This window comes from Meles meles, chromosome 18 (genome assembly GCF_922984935.1).
Source record: "Meles meles chromosome 18, mMelMel3.1 paternal haplotype, whole genome shotgun sequence".
NCBI lineage: Eukaryota > Metazoa > Chordata > Mammalia > Carnivora > Mustelidae > Meles > Meles meles.
Genome location: NC_060083.1, coordinates 24,344,135 through 24,358,381, shown reverse-complemented (window position 1 = coordinate 24,358,381; position 14,247 = coordinate 24,344,135). Strand labels below are relative to the sequence as shown.

General features: G+C 43.3%; 1 protein-coding gene across 1 annotated transcript in view; it reads right to left on the bottom strand.

Annotated features, from left to right (window-relative positions):
• Window positions 1–13,620, bottom strand: part of VPS53 (VPS53 subunit of GARP complex) — a 136,617-nt gene extending 122,997 nt beyond the window's left edge. The window contains exons 1-4 of the mRNA XM_045985091.1: window positions 13,416–13,620; window positions 11,381–11,461; window positions 1,863–1,912; window positions 76–142 (exon numbers count right to left, since the gene is read on the bottom strand). Of these exons, the coding sequence (XP_045841047.1) occupies window positions 76–142; window positions 1,863–1,912; window positions 11,381–11,461; window positions 13,416–13,502 (285 nt within the window). The 5' untranslated portion in view covers window positions 13,503–13,620. The remainder of the gene's footprint in view (window positions 1–75; window positions 143–1,862; window positions 1,913–11,380; window positions 11,462–13,415) is intronic.
• Window positions 13,621–14,247: the final 627 nt, after the last annotated feature.

The following is a 14,247-nucleotide window of genomic DNA, read 5'->3' as shown; positions in this document are numbered from 1 at the left end:
CATTTTGGTTGCTTGGTTGCCGGGTCATGAAGAAATCAGGAGAGTATGATTAATATGGAGTAATAAGTTACTTACTTGCCTGCCATCCTGCCCCACATTTGTTTGACCTCTTACAACAGTTCGAATATTGTCATCCAGTCTCCTAGGAAAAAGTTAAAGGATAAGAATCATTAAAACAACCTCCATTCTAAAGTGACCAAAAGATAAAAAGGTGATGGCGCACCCACCCACTTCTGCTGGTTGTACCTCCTTGTCCAGAAAACCAGACAAGTTAGAATGATCTAACTGAAGACCGAGGCCTTAGACCCTAGCTAAGGCAGCAACAGTAATGTAAGAAGCCAAGTACAGGACAGACTGATGAGTAGTCCTTGTTTTTTTAAAAATGCTATTCTTGCTTAATATTCAGAGCTGTCCAAATGGGCCAGTGTAGGGGCACCTGGGTGGCTCACTGGGTTAAGCCTCTGCCTTCGGCTCAGGTCATGATCTCAGGGTCCTGGGATCGAGCCCTGCATCGGGCTCTCTGCTCAGCAGGGAGCCTGCTTCCTCCTCTCTCTCTCTGCCTGCCTCTCTACCTACTTGTGATCTCTGTCTGTCAAATAAACAAATAAAATCTGTAAAAAAAAAAAACAAATGGGCCAGTGTAAAGTTTAATATTTTTCAATAGCAAAACCCAGGAATTACGATGTTGCTGAAACTTAGTGGGAACAAGTCAGAAAATTCGAAGTACCCTCCGCAAAACCCTCAGTTACTTCCTCAGGAGCCAGAGTGCTACGTGAGATCCGTGATGCACCCTCTGGGCCCTAACTGTGCAAACTGTATAGGATATGGTTCTGTGACCTCTGGCTCTAACAGCGACCATTTAGTGGCCCCTCAATCAGAGAAATTTACATCAGTCAATTTCATTTTTCATGTAAAGAATCTTTTAAAGGTATATTGGGAGAAAGCCGAAAATAACCAGTTTGCAGTGATTTTTGGATCATTAGGGAATTCCCATTTTCTGTGCAAATCCCGGACATATTAGCAGTCTCTACCAGAATTGTTTTAGCTGAAGTCCACCAAAACAATGAGAGATGCCCAACTAAACAATACATTCATGGCAAAGGTCTTCACTGAAAGACCCAAAGCTCATAAGGGAAAAAGAAATCATCTCCTGGATTGAAAATGAAGGCTTCTCCTCATCAAAAATCAAACAAAATCAAACCAAACAACTACATTTGCCCTAATGACATTAACCATTATAGTATTAATTACAGTGAACAGACACTAAGCACCTGCCATTTGTCAAAACTGGAAATCCAGATGTGGACAAACCAGAACCAGGCTACTGGGGAGGAAAGACACTTATTGTCTAACTCTGACAAGCACATTCTAGATTAATCACAACATTTAATCTTGGGCCACCACAAATACCAACCAGGAGATCTGACCATCCTGTTAGCTGGTATATGGCCATGGGATATATGTATATGCCCATCCTTGTATCTAAGCCTTGGGAGAACAAAAAAAGGTAAATCTGCTAAGGAACTAAAACCATTAAAACTACACTAGAGGGGCGCCTGGGTGGCTCTGTGGGTTAAAGCCTCTGCCTTCAGCTCAGGTCATGATCCCAGGGTCCTGGATTGAGCCCTGCATATTGGGCTCTCTGCTCAGCAGAGAGCCTGCTTCCTCTTCTCTTTCTGCCTGCTTCTCTGCCTACTTGTGATCTCTGTCAAACAAATAAATAAAATCTTTAAAAAAGAATTGTCATAAACAGCAAACTTGAGATTTCAGTTTTCTAACAGGTAAGCGTGATCCAGAACATGATTAACTAAATTAACAGCATGTTTTTCAGTAATTATTAATAATCATATGGGGTTACTTACCTTATTTTCAGTCTAATTTTGTTCACAACTTCATCTATGTTTGCCAGAGACTATAATAAAGAAGGAAAATGACAGCTATTATTTCATTTTGTAGATCCTTTTATATGGAAATGATAAGCTATCAAGGCTATTTATAACATCTCAAAACATTTAATCATAGTGTGATACAATTTTATTTTAAAAAAGTAATGGAGGGGCGCCTGGGTGGCTCAATGGGTTAAAACCTCTGCCTTTGGCTCAGGTCATGATCCCAGGGTCCTGGAATCGAGCCCCACTTCGGGCTCTCTGCTCAGCGGGGAGCCTGTTTCCCTCCCTCTCTCTCTGCCTACTTGTGATCTCTGTCAAATGGATAAATAAAATCTTAAAAAAAATAAAATAAAATAAATAAAAATAAAAAAGTAATAGGGGTGCCTCAGTGGCTCAGTGGGTTAGGCATCCGACACTTCATTTTTTGACTCAGGTCATGATCTCACTGAGATCTAGCCCCACCATGGGCTCTGCACTCAGGGCAGAGTCTGCTTAAGATTCATTCTCTCTCTCTCTCTCTCTCTCTCTCTCCCCATCTACCACTCCCCCAGCTCTATAAATAAATAAAAGAAGTATAGCAGTTGTTGGCAACTATTGCAAATTCCAGCTTGGTATCTGTTTTTGTAAATACAGTTTTATTGGACTATAGTCATGTCCACTCATTTACCTATTATCCACAGCTGCCTTTGAGCTACAACTGTGAAGCTGGAATAGCTGCAACAGAAACAGAATGGTTGGGGCGCCTGGGTGGCTCAGTCGTTACGCATCTGCCTTCAGCTCCAAACTGTACAACTCTACTTACACAGTTCAAAAATAAATGAGACTATTCTCTCATGTTAGAAGCCAGGAGGACAGTAGTTATCTCTGAAGAAGGTAGTTGCTGTGATGAGGCAAGAGGGGCCATCTAAAGACAAGGGCATCAGGGTGGCACAGTCAGTTAAGTGCCATAAGATCAAGCCCCAGGGTGGGGACCATGCTCAACCCGGAATCTCCTTGAGATTCTCCGAGATTCTCTCCCTCTGCCCCCCAACACTCTCTAAAGTAAATAAATCTTTTAAAAAAGAAGATGTTGTATTAATGTCTTCTTTTATTTGTTTCAGAGAAAGAGCATGACCAAGCAGGAAGAGGGGCCAAGGGAGAGGGGAAGCAGCTTCCCCACTGAACATGGAGCCCAAGGCAGGGCTGGATCTCCCAACCAGGAGATCATGACCTGAGCAGAAACTAAGAGGTGGATGCCTAACTGACCGAGGTACCCAGGTACCCCACTCCCCCCCCTTTTTTTAAGATTTTATTTATCTGAAAGAGAGAGAGAGAGAGAGCACACAAGCAAGAGAGTGCGAGGGCACAGGAGCAAGGGGTGGGGGAGAGGGAGAGGGAATCTCAAGAATACTCCTAGCTGAGTACAGAGCCCCACACAGGGCTCGATCCCAGGACCGTGAGATCATGACCTGAGCCAAAATTAAGAGTAGGATGCTCAACTGACTGAGCCACCCAGGCGCCCCTAATGTCTTATTTCCTGATCTGAATGGTGGTTACATGGTTGTAATCATTCTGTGAAAATTCATCAAATTGTATACTTAAGATGTATGTATGCATCTATATTATACTGTATTTTGATAATAAATCTATTTTTTCTGAGTTTGTAGATTCATCAGAAAAAATGCTTAGAAAGATAAATATTAGTAGCTTTGTAATCTACATAGTTGCTGTAAACTATGAAATCAGTAGCAATAGTTGTATCTAAGAAAAGGATTTAATTTTTTTCTTCTTTTTGCCTATAAGTACTTACTAATTGCTCTACACTGGCTATCCACTGCTACTGTAATTATAATAAAGTTATTTCTATTTTAAAGACAATGACAATCAAAACAATGGGACTACTTCCAACCTTAGCCAGCAGAAAACACGAGGAAATGGTGCCCCCTAGTGGAATATAGTATAATTATAGAGCACCATTTTAACTCAAGTTGTCAAAATGTAATTTTAGAACTCTTTCCCTTTCCCCCAACAGATATTTTACCTGAAAAGGAATCGGGGGATAATGCAGGAATTGTGTTTATAAATTTCTACCAGCAACCTCTGGTGGCAGGAGGGGGCCAGGAGCCTGCCAAGAACCAGGTCACAATGTCTGAGATGTCAGACCAGGCCATTTACATCTTATCTGTTCTGACAAAGGCAATGGTTGCTTAGAATTTTCAGAAATCTAGACTGAGGTGAAGATGAATCTCAGAAAAGAGAAGTTATTTTAACTGAGGAATCCCCTGTCAAGTCACTCTGAAACCAGCCTGGCTATAAGTCACCACTGTGGTAAAAGGAGATGAGTTTGTTGAAGGACCTAGATTTGGCCCAGCTCTGCCACTACAAACCTGCTCCATGTACAGAGGGCAAGCTGTTCAGCCTCTCTGAATTTATACTTCCTCACGTGTAAATTGGGCATAACAGTTCCTACCCTGACCATCTCTGCTGGAACCCATTCCCTTAAAAACATTTTCTTGTTTTGGTATTTTAAAAGAACTATTTTAAAAATGTTAACATTTGGAGAATCTGGGAGAAAGGCAGCCATGAATTCATTGTACTATTCTTGTATATGTTCTGAGAATGGATACTTATACCAAAATTTTAAAACAGTAATCTAGGGGCACCTGGGTGGTTTAGTCAGTTAAGCATCTGCCTTTGGCGCAGGTCATGATCTTGGGGGTCCTGGGATCCAGATCCATGCCAAGCTCCTTACTTAGTGGGAAGTCTGCTTCTCCCTCTCCCTCTGACCCTCTCCACCACTGGTACTCTCTCTCTCTCACTCTCTCCCTCTGTTTCAAATAAATAAATAAAATATTTTTTAAAAATTGTAAAATATTTGAAATTGGTGAAACATGGACATGACCAAAAATGCCAATAGTACAAGTGAAGAAATAGTGAAAATCAAGGCTTCCTCTCCCCCTGTCCTGCCTGTCTCCCCCAGTTCTGCAGAGAGGTAATGGCTCTGAGATGGTTTCTTTTGTACCTTCCCAGAAACAGTCTATGTATTTAAAGCACAGCCATAACTTCGTCCCCTGCTTTACGTAATGCACAGTGTCTTGCATCATACTTTTTCACTTAACAATGGAAGTTGGAGGTCATTCCACAGCAGTAAATATTGCTTTGGGTGGTAGAGTAACCAATTCTTAATTAATACTCCTTAAACACGAAGGTCTTGCTTAAGCCATGACAGTTTTTCTAAGAAGAATAATTCAAAGTATGTATGCCTTCAGATATTCAACTGCATTTAAGGGAGCAGGGAATGGCCTAAATGGCCATAGTAGAAAAGTCAAAATAAATCAGGCCACATTTACTCGAGAGACTTTTATGTCATTACAGACACAGGGCAGGGAGGCTCTGAAACAAAGAATCCAGATCAGTGACCCTGGCTGCAGGTGATATATCCCCTCTTTGAGACTCACCCTTCTAGTGTAGGTATACTGCAATTGTACAGTTTTATTTTATCATTTAAAAATGTTTTAATTGGGGGTGCCTGGGTGGCTCAGTGGATTAAGCCGCTGCCTTCGGCTCAGGTCATGATCTCAGGGTCCTGGGATCGAGCCCCGCATCGGGCTCTCTGCTCTGCAGGGAGCCTGCTTCCTCCTCTCTCTCTGCCTTCCTCTCTGCCTACTTGTGATCTCTCTCTGTCAAATAAATAAATAAAATCTTTAAAAAAAAAATAAAATAAAATAAAAATGTTTTAATTGGAAAAGTATTCCCTGATTCCTTTTTTTTTTTTTTTAAGATTTTATTCATTTGACACAGAGACTGAGCACAAGCAGGGGAAGCAGCAGGCAGAGGGAGAGGGAGAAGCAGGCTCCCCGCTGAACAGGGACCTGATGCAGGGCTCGATCCCAGGACCCTGAGATCATGACCTGAGCCAAAGGCAGAGGCTTAACCAACTGAGCTAACCAGGCTCCCCTGGAAGTCTTTCTGAATCTAAAAGCAATTCTTGCTGATTACAGAAAATACAGAACACCCCCCCCCACCCCTCCAATAGAAAATAATCACCATTAGCATCTTGATATATTGCTTTTTACAGTTCCTTCTAAGCAAATATGTGGCTTAAAAACAAATTAAACTGGGATGATAAACAATTTGACATGTTGTTTTCACTTAACAACATATACCTAGAGCATTTCGGTGGGGGGGGTGGTTATTAAAAATTCTTTAGAAACAGCTTCACATTGAAGAGGAAAATTACCCAGAGCAGGCCCAGGAGAGGAGGCCCCAGAAGATGGAAAGTTACTAACAATAAGCTAGAGATCACCAGAAGCCTTACTGGGAATAAGAAGTAACCAGTCGCTTCTGCTTCTATAAACAGGCTTCCTGCCACAGGCTCCCTGACTACTGTTCCCACTTAAAGCAGTCCCTACTCCCCCAGTTTAAACCCACCCACAAGCCGGCAGCTTTGGAACCTAACTGCCTTCAGTCCCTTATAAAAGCCCTATAACCCCATGGCTGGGGGCCCAGAACTTCAAGCACGAGCTCATCTGGGTCTGCCGGCCTAAAATAAATCTGAGTTCTCCTACTTCTCCAAAAGTCACTTGGTCTCTCACAGGTCTGATTATTTTTCTGCAACAACATGATTCTTCTTTCAAAACTCTTGGTTATATTAGTTTTATATTCATTTTTAATAGATTTTATCCAGATTCCCCTAATCAAATTTCTTTATTATTTTAAATAATATTTTATTTATTTGACAGAGAGAAATCACAACTAGGCAGAGAGAGAGGAGGAAGCAGGCTCCCTTCGGAGCAGAGAGCCTGATGTGGGGCTCGATCCCAGGACTCTGGGATCATGACCTGAGCCGAAGGCAGAGGCTTTAACCCACTGAGCCACCTAGGCACCCCTAGATTCCCCTAATCAAATTTCTAATGAAAACATGACAAATGATTATTTTCAGTTTTCTTCTAGGACACTAGAAGAGTTTTCCAGATTATTGCTACCAAACCTGGCTACTCTTCAGAACTACCCAGAGAGCCCTGATAAAGAGAGAAAATGGAGTTCCTCCCACTTGGACCTAAGGAGTCAGAAACAACCAGGGATCTCCTTGCCTCCCCAAACATACCTCTAGGCAAGCACAGACTTCCAAGTTACTGCTGTTCAAAAGAACCCACACACAAACACACATACTCCTCCTCCTTAGGTGACACTAAATTTATTCTTGATATACTGACATCTACTTTAAATATGCTAAACTTATGATTCAGAAAATTCAGTAAATTCAGAAGAATTTACTGCAGGTCCCTGACTTGAGTGGCTTTTGCCCAACATCTAGCAAGAGATTTCTAGAATTTCTAACAAGAATTTCTAGAAAGAAATTCTAAATCACGCCACTATTTTCTGCTACCTTTCCATTAAGGTCCATGAGACTGTGGGTTGGAGAATATATTACTAAATGAAAATCTGGGATTGGGGAAATAAAGGTAACCTTGTGTCATAAATTTTCTTAGTTTGCTATAAGAAACTCCACTACAGGGCGCCTGGGTGGCTTATTGTGTTAAGTGGTTAAGAATCTGCCTTTAGCTAAGGTCCTGCCTGACTGGGATTAGTCTTGTCCCGCATTGGACTTCCTGCTCGGCAGGGAGCCTGCTTCTCCCTCTCCCTCTGTCGCTCCCCGGCTTGTGCTCTCTCGCTTGTGCTCTCTCGCGCTTTGTCAAATAAATAAATAAAATCTTTTAAAAAAAGAAAAAAAAAACTTCACTACACATTATCATGTATGAGGAGGCATAATCAGACAAGACATATAACTGCATCTGTGTTCTCATAAACGTCCAGCGCTACCTTCAGTAATTTAAAATAAAATACATATAAAAACATACCAGGAAAAAGTAAGAACCTGGCGGTTTCCTGTATAATTTGCAAATCTAACAGTTATTTTGGCTTTGATGAGTCAGCCTTCTTGACAGGGTGGGGCAGATGACATTTTCACAGCTAAAACTGCTGTCTTTATACCAGTTGTTCCCAAATTTCTATCTCCAGCTAATTCCTAGAATTCCTTTCACAGAAAACAATGAGTTCTAAAGGCTATCTGTGAAATCTCAAAGACAATCACAGAGAACCATACCATTTCTCCAACTTCATTTTGAAAAATTAACATGTCCGTGAGAAAAAGTTTGGGAAGGACATACGCCAAAATATTAACAATTATGGGGATTATGAGCTCCAGACTCAGATATTCCAAGTACATATTTCCACCTGGATGGCCCCAAAATGCTCAAAACTTAGTTCACTCTTACAGCCTACTCCTACCCTATTTACCACTGAAGCCTACTTTTCCTCCTTAGGCCCAATTTTAGATAAAGGTGTCAACATCTACCCAGTCTGCAGGCTGGAAATCAAAGCTCAAAATCCTTCATTTGGTGCCTAACGTGCAGCTGAAATGCCAATTCTTCTGTGAAGTCTTTCTGGATCCCTCAGACTTAGTAAGTAAGTGCTCTGTTTTCACAGTACACTACATGATTCCTTCATAGCAATGCTACATTTAAGCTGAGCATTCTTTCTCCCTCTGGTCTTCCTGGTTCTCATTCCAAAACAAGCATGTTGGGGGTACCTGGGTGGCTCAGTCGTAAGTGTCTGCCTTCAGCTCAGGTCATGACCCCGGGGTCCTGGGATCGAATCCCGAGTTGGGCTCCCTGCTCAGCGGGGCATCTGCTTCTCCCTCTACCCTTCCCCCTGCTCGTGATCTCTCTTTCTCTCTCTCTCAAAGAAATAAATAAAACCTAAAAAAAACAAACCCCAAAACAAAACAAAAAAAAAACCAAGCATGTTAACAGGTGGTGAATACATCACTACTAAATGTTTAGAATGGTGTCTGGTACGTTCAATAAATGTTAATTATTATTATAGTGGTCGCAGAACTTAGGACTCTTCTGAGAGCAAGCAACAAGTAATAATAGCTATACAAACAAGTCATTGCAGAGTCATAATAACTTACTGTTAATCTGTCAATGGTGTAACTAGTACCCATCAAGGTAGACTGAAGCCCTATGTTGGTAAGGACCACATCTATCCTGTTCACCCTCCAGCCCCCAATTTCCTAGAGAGTGAGACAGAAGAGGTGTTTTTTGATTTGAGGAAATTTTAGGTTCTAAGTCCTTTCAACCACCAAACTCTGACTTTTGACTCCCAAACAGCTTTCCAGTCTTGTTCTCTCCATTCCCGTGTTCACTCAGATTCTCCTGGTCCCTCTTAAGTGATCCATCACATAATCCATCACAGCAGTCTGCTAACCGGTCTCTCTGCCTTCCAGGTCTGCCTTCCCCCAGTTCATCCTCCCCACTGCGGCCAGGTGGGATTTTGAAAATGTGACTCTGATCCAGTAATGACCCTGATGAGAGTCCCTGAATGAACACCCCTGCCTAGTCACAGTCTCTGGTGCAGGGTGTGCACATCCCCAAGGGGTTTGCAATAATGCTTATTAGAGTGTGAAGAGAAAAACATTAAAACCTCTATTTTTATTATTTATATGAAAAACACTACTAAAATCTCCTTTATTTAAGACTGGTACTAGGATGGGGCGCCTGGGTGGCTCAGTGAGTTAAAGCCTCTGTCTTCGGCTCAGGTCATGATCTCAGGGTCCTGGGATCAAGCCCCGCATCAGGCTCTCTGCTCCGCGGGGAGCCTGCTTCCTCCTCTCTCTCTGCCTGCCTCTCTGCCTAGTTGTGATTTCTCTCTGTCAAATAAACAAAATATTTTAAAAAATTAAAAAAAAAAAAGACTGGTACTAGGATATGTGCATAAGATTTCGAGGGTATATAAGCTTAAAATTTAGCCCAGTGAAAATTAGTTGTGTGGAATGAATTCTACCACAAGGCGTGTGGTATCCAAAAGACTGCAGAGTCTGCAAGGCCAGAGAACAAAGTCCCTTCAGGTCCCTGGCTCTGCCAACCCCTTTAGCCCCCATTTCCTGGGAGGCCATGTTCCCTGTGCGTATTCTGTGTTTCTCATCTCTGAGTCTGCCCTGTGCTTAGAAGGACCTTCTTTCCCTGTCATCCTGGAAGATTTGCCTGGTGGTTTACTCTGCCTCGATGTGTTCTGCCAGACTGGCACAAACCTGGCCACTTTATAGGTATCAAGTGTCAGTATATAGGTTAAGTACCTCACAGAGACCTTCCCCGACCACCCATCTCAAGGAGCCCCTCCCCAGGCGGTCATGTTCTATCACTGTGCCTGCTTTTAACACAGCATCAATGATGGTTTTCTTATATATGTATTTGTTGATCTGTTTATTTTCTTCCTTATACTACACTCCATGAGACCAGAAACTTGTCTATCACATTTACCATTTCTCCCCAGTTTCTAAACAGCGCCTGGTGCTTAGTAGACACTTAAAAAATGTCTCTAAGTGAAGGAATGACTCCTTTAAGATTTGGTGGAAGGGCTCCCTCCTCTCTGAGGTTTTGATCTTCTGAAGAACTGTTTCCCTGTTCCTCACTAAACCATTCATAACTCTCTTCCAGTATTCACCAATGTCTCCCCCCAACCTTGATCACATACACTTCAAGGGGGCATGGACTAGGTGTTATTCATTTTTGTGTCCCCAGCATCTAGCACAAGTTGACCAATAATACCTGACAGGTGCCCACTGAACCACCAAACGTTTGCTGAATTCATAAATGAAAAACCAAGAACTCTAGCTGGTCTCCCAACTCTACTTTTTTTTTTTTTTTTTTTTTAAAGGAGGCTCCACAAACCCAAAGTGGGGCTTGAACTCAGGACCCTATGATCAGGGACACCTGGGTGGCTTAGTTGGTTAAGCAGCTGCCTTAGGCTCAGGCATGATGCCAGGGTTCTGGGATCCAGTCCTGCATGGGGCTCTTTGCTCGGTGGGGAGCCTGCTTCTCTCTCTGCCTCTGACTGCCACTCTGCTTGTGCTCTCTCTCTCTGACAAACAAATAAATAAAATTAAAAAAAAAAAAAAAAAGCGACCCTAAGATCAACAGTTGGAGGCTTAACCAACTGAGCCACCAAGGTGCCCCCCAGCTTTGCTGTTTCTAATTCTGATCTACTTCGCACCAACATACCCATAAACCAATTTTGTAAGAAAAACCCATCTGTATAGGCAAGTCACCCAACACAACAAAGTAAAAAGTAAAGTCTGAAAAATTTACATCTCGGAATAGGAGTGAAAGTAGCATTATGATTCCTGGTTTATCCTATCTTCTTCAACCCACTCTTCCCCATTAGTTTCAAAAATCTTTTCTACTTCCCAGTATACTATGAATGTGGGGGGACTCTTACAAGCTAAAGGTATAATTTCTAATAATATGCTCACAATACAAAGAATTCCACTCTCACACAACAGTATTTTGTATTGATACCTCCCACCCTCAATTTGTTACAGTGGGGTTTGATCTGAATTTACCTCTCACTTGTTGATCAAGTCTCCTTAGATTATGTAGTATAACAAACTAATCATAACACTTACGATGAGACAGAAACCACTGGCACGAAGGAAATGCTATACTTACTTGTTCTGTTGGGAACAGGGTATTGATATACTCCACGGCATTGAAATCTGCTCGATCTAGAGGATCCTGGCTTGGAAATACCTACGAAAAGACAGGGGATTTAAAATAACTGTCATTTTCTGTCTTGTTTCATGTGTTATTTCTTTCCTTCCTACTAGATGGTAAATTCTTTGAAGGCAAAAAAAAAAAAAAAAAAGAAAAAGAACAACAACAATCTTTTTTCATCTTACAAGGCCTAACACACAACAATTGCTCAGTAAAATTATCTGTTGAAGTAAGTCTTCAATTTTCACCAGCATCTGTAATTTTAACATCTTGGTGCCACTAACAGAATGTGCGATTATGGCAAGTTCCACAGATATCAACAAAATCCCATGGACAAGGAAAAATAAATGGGCATTGTCCACTATCAGAGTCAATCAGCTGATTACATGATTGTACTAAGGAAACCTTGAGAAAAGACTTACACACTATGTCTCTGGGAAGGCTCAGCATTAGAATTCACTATGAATCAAAGCAATTTTTAGGCTCAGACAGGGTCAGGAAAATGGAGCTTGCCTTTGGGAACTGTCCATCACTTTAACAGAAGAAAGAAAACTGCCTTCTGAAAAATAATTCCCTTCAAAAGCTACAACTTAAAGAACATATAACGAGCAGTTGAGGGGCGCCTGGGTTACTCAGTCGGGTAAGCATCTGCCTTTGGCTCAGGTCATGATCCCAGTGTCCTGGGATCGAGCCCTGCATCTCCCTCTGCCTGCTTCTCCCCCTGCTTGTGCGCGCTCTCTCTCTCTGACAAATAAATAAATAAAAATCTTTAAAAAAAGAAAGAAAGAAAGCAGTCGTGTGTTGCCTGAATACCAAATTTCACCAGTTTGAGATAGTCATTCTGAAAACCAATTCTTTTCTGATGTCTCTTATTAGATGAACTTATGGCAGAACTCGGTCTTATTAAGAAAGAGCAAAGATGTGCTCTTCTAAAATTCTTGCCAAACGGTAACTAACTGAATTGTTTGTTTCTTCTATTAGAGCCCACCAGATCCAAAGGGAAAATGAAATGCATGTCTTTTTCTGTCCAGTGGAGGTGGGTGGGGAGCTGTGGCTTGCACAACTAAACCTTTGCCCAGGGGTCCGGCATCCTTAGGATGTGCCAAATGTGCTTTGTATGGCTAATCCAACCACTGCTAGAAAAACATATATCCAAAAATCTACAAAGGGCACAATACAAATAAATTAGTACAGTGACAGACCTAGAGTAAGTGTTAATGCTTAATAAATATTAGCTATTAGTAATGATAATAGCAATGTTTTACTTCAGAAAACTTCCCAGTGGTCCCTAAATGTGGCATAACCTTCCTTTACTTAAATCTTATCCCCTCCACCACTTCCTTTAAGGGAAATCCTCTCCCTTTATCAGGAGCAAAACTGCACAAGGGTCTAAATGACTATTTCTAATATCCTTACTCTTAAAGACTCAATAAACTTGAAAAGAGAATTTAATCAACCAAAAAGTCCTTGAAGGGAAGAAGGCCTCCGGGCAATATCCTTCAATCCAATCCAAATTAATCAACAGCAGGAATTCTCAACCATTTAAGTATAGTAAAGGGGTCTTTTTTCCAACTGCGTCCCCTCTGCTCAGTGATCCGCTTCAGGCATTAAAGTTGCTCCTCCCCTCAATTCCGAGTCCCTCACAAAGGGTTAGATTGAGACTCGGGAGCAGCGGCACACCAGCCTGGTAAATAACCCCCCAAATCTGAGGTTGGTGTCCGTGAACTCCTTTTTTCCAGGTTCATGCTTTCAACGGTCACGGTTTCTCTGCCCAAACGAGGACGCCTTACCCTCCAAAGACAATCAAGGCCTAGAAAGGGCTCGCTCCCTCCCTTCCATTCAGAAACCCCTTCCCACCACCACCTTCCCCAAACCTTTCCCTTCCCTTCATCGCCTAGCTCCCACTTCTCTGTCCCAAGACCGCTTCCTCCACGTCCCACCCCGGGTCCCACCCCCAGACTTCCCTGTCCTCAGGGGGCGGAACGCTCACCTGCTCGATGGCCAGCTGCACGTCAGGCGTGAGCTGCAGCACGGCTTCCAGCTCCTCTACGAACTCCAGCTCCTCCTCCTCCATCATCCCGCTGCCCAGCTCTCTCCTGACGCCCACCTCAACCCCGCGTCGCTCCTCTAGCCGTCACCCAAGCCCCAGAACCACAGCCCTCTCCTTGCAGCGTTCAGGTAAGCCTCCTGTCAGCCAGCCGGGCACTTCCGGAAAGCCGGGCACTTCCGGAAAGCCAGGCACTTCCGGGATCCGGGGCACTGTGGGATAGCGGAGGACTGACCTCTGGTCGCCCGGAGGAGGCATTCCCATCACGTTCCGAGAGTCTCCCGAGGCAGCCTTGAGGTTCGGCGGTCCCTGCCTGCCTTCAGTTCTCCTTAACATGATGGGGTCCCTCTTCACCTCGCCGAGGGCGCGCCCCCCACTGAAAGGCCCGGGTGTTGAGGAGGGCCTGGCTGCCCTGGCAGGACCCCCAGTGAGGGTAAGCCCCAACAGCGTCGCGACCTACCGATAGCAACCCTCACAGGCCGCGAAGCCGGCGATCCTACAGCTCCCAGGGCCACCTTGGTCAGTGGCAGTAGGTGTCCCCCTGCCACCGGCGGGAGAAATGACCCCAGCTGGTAAGTGGCGATGTTGCCAAAGGACAGTTTTCGGAGGGATAGCGTCCACTTGACAGTTAAGTTCTCCATGTGCCAAGCCTCTAGTCAGGGTTTTCTGGGGGGTGTCTGCAGCTTCTCCATGGAGGAGAGGGGGTATGGTGGGCGTGAAGAGCTAGATTAGACAGTGCTCCGCCGCTGGGGAAATGTTTACTTTCTGAGACTCA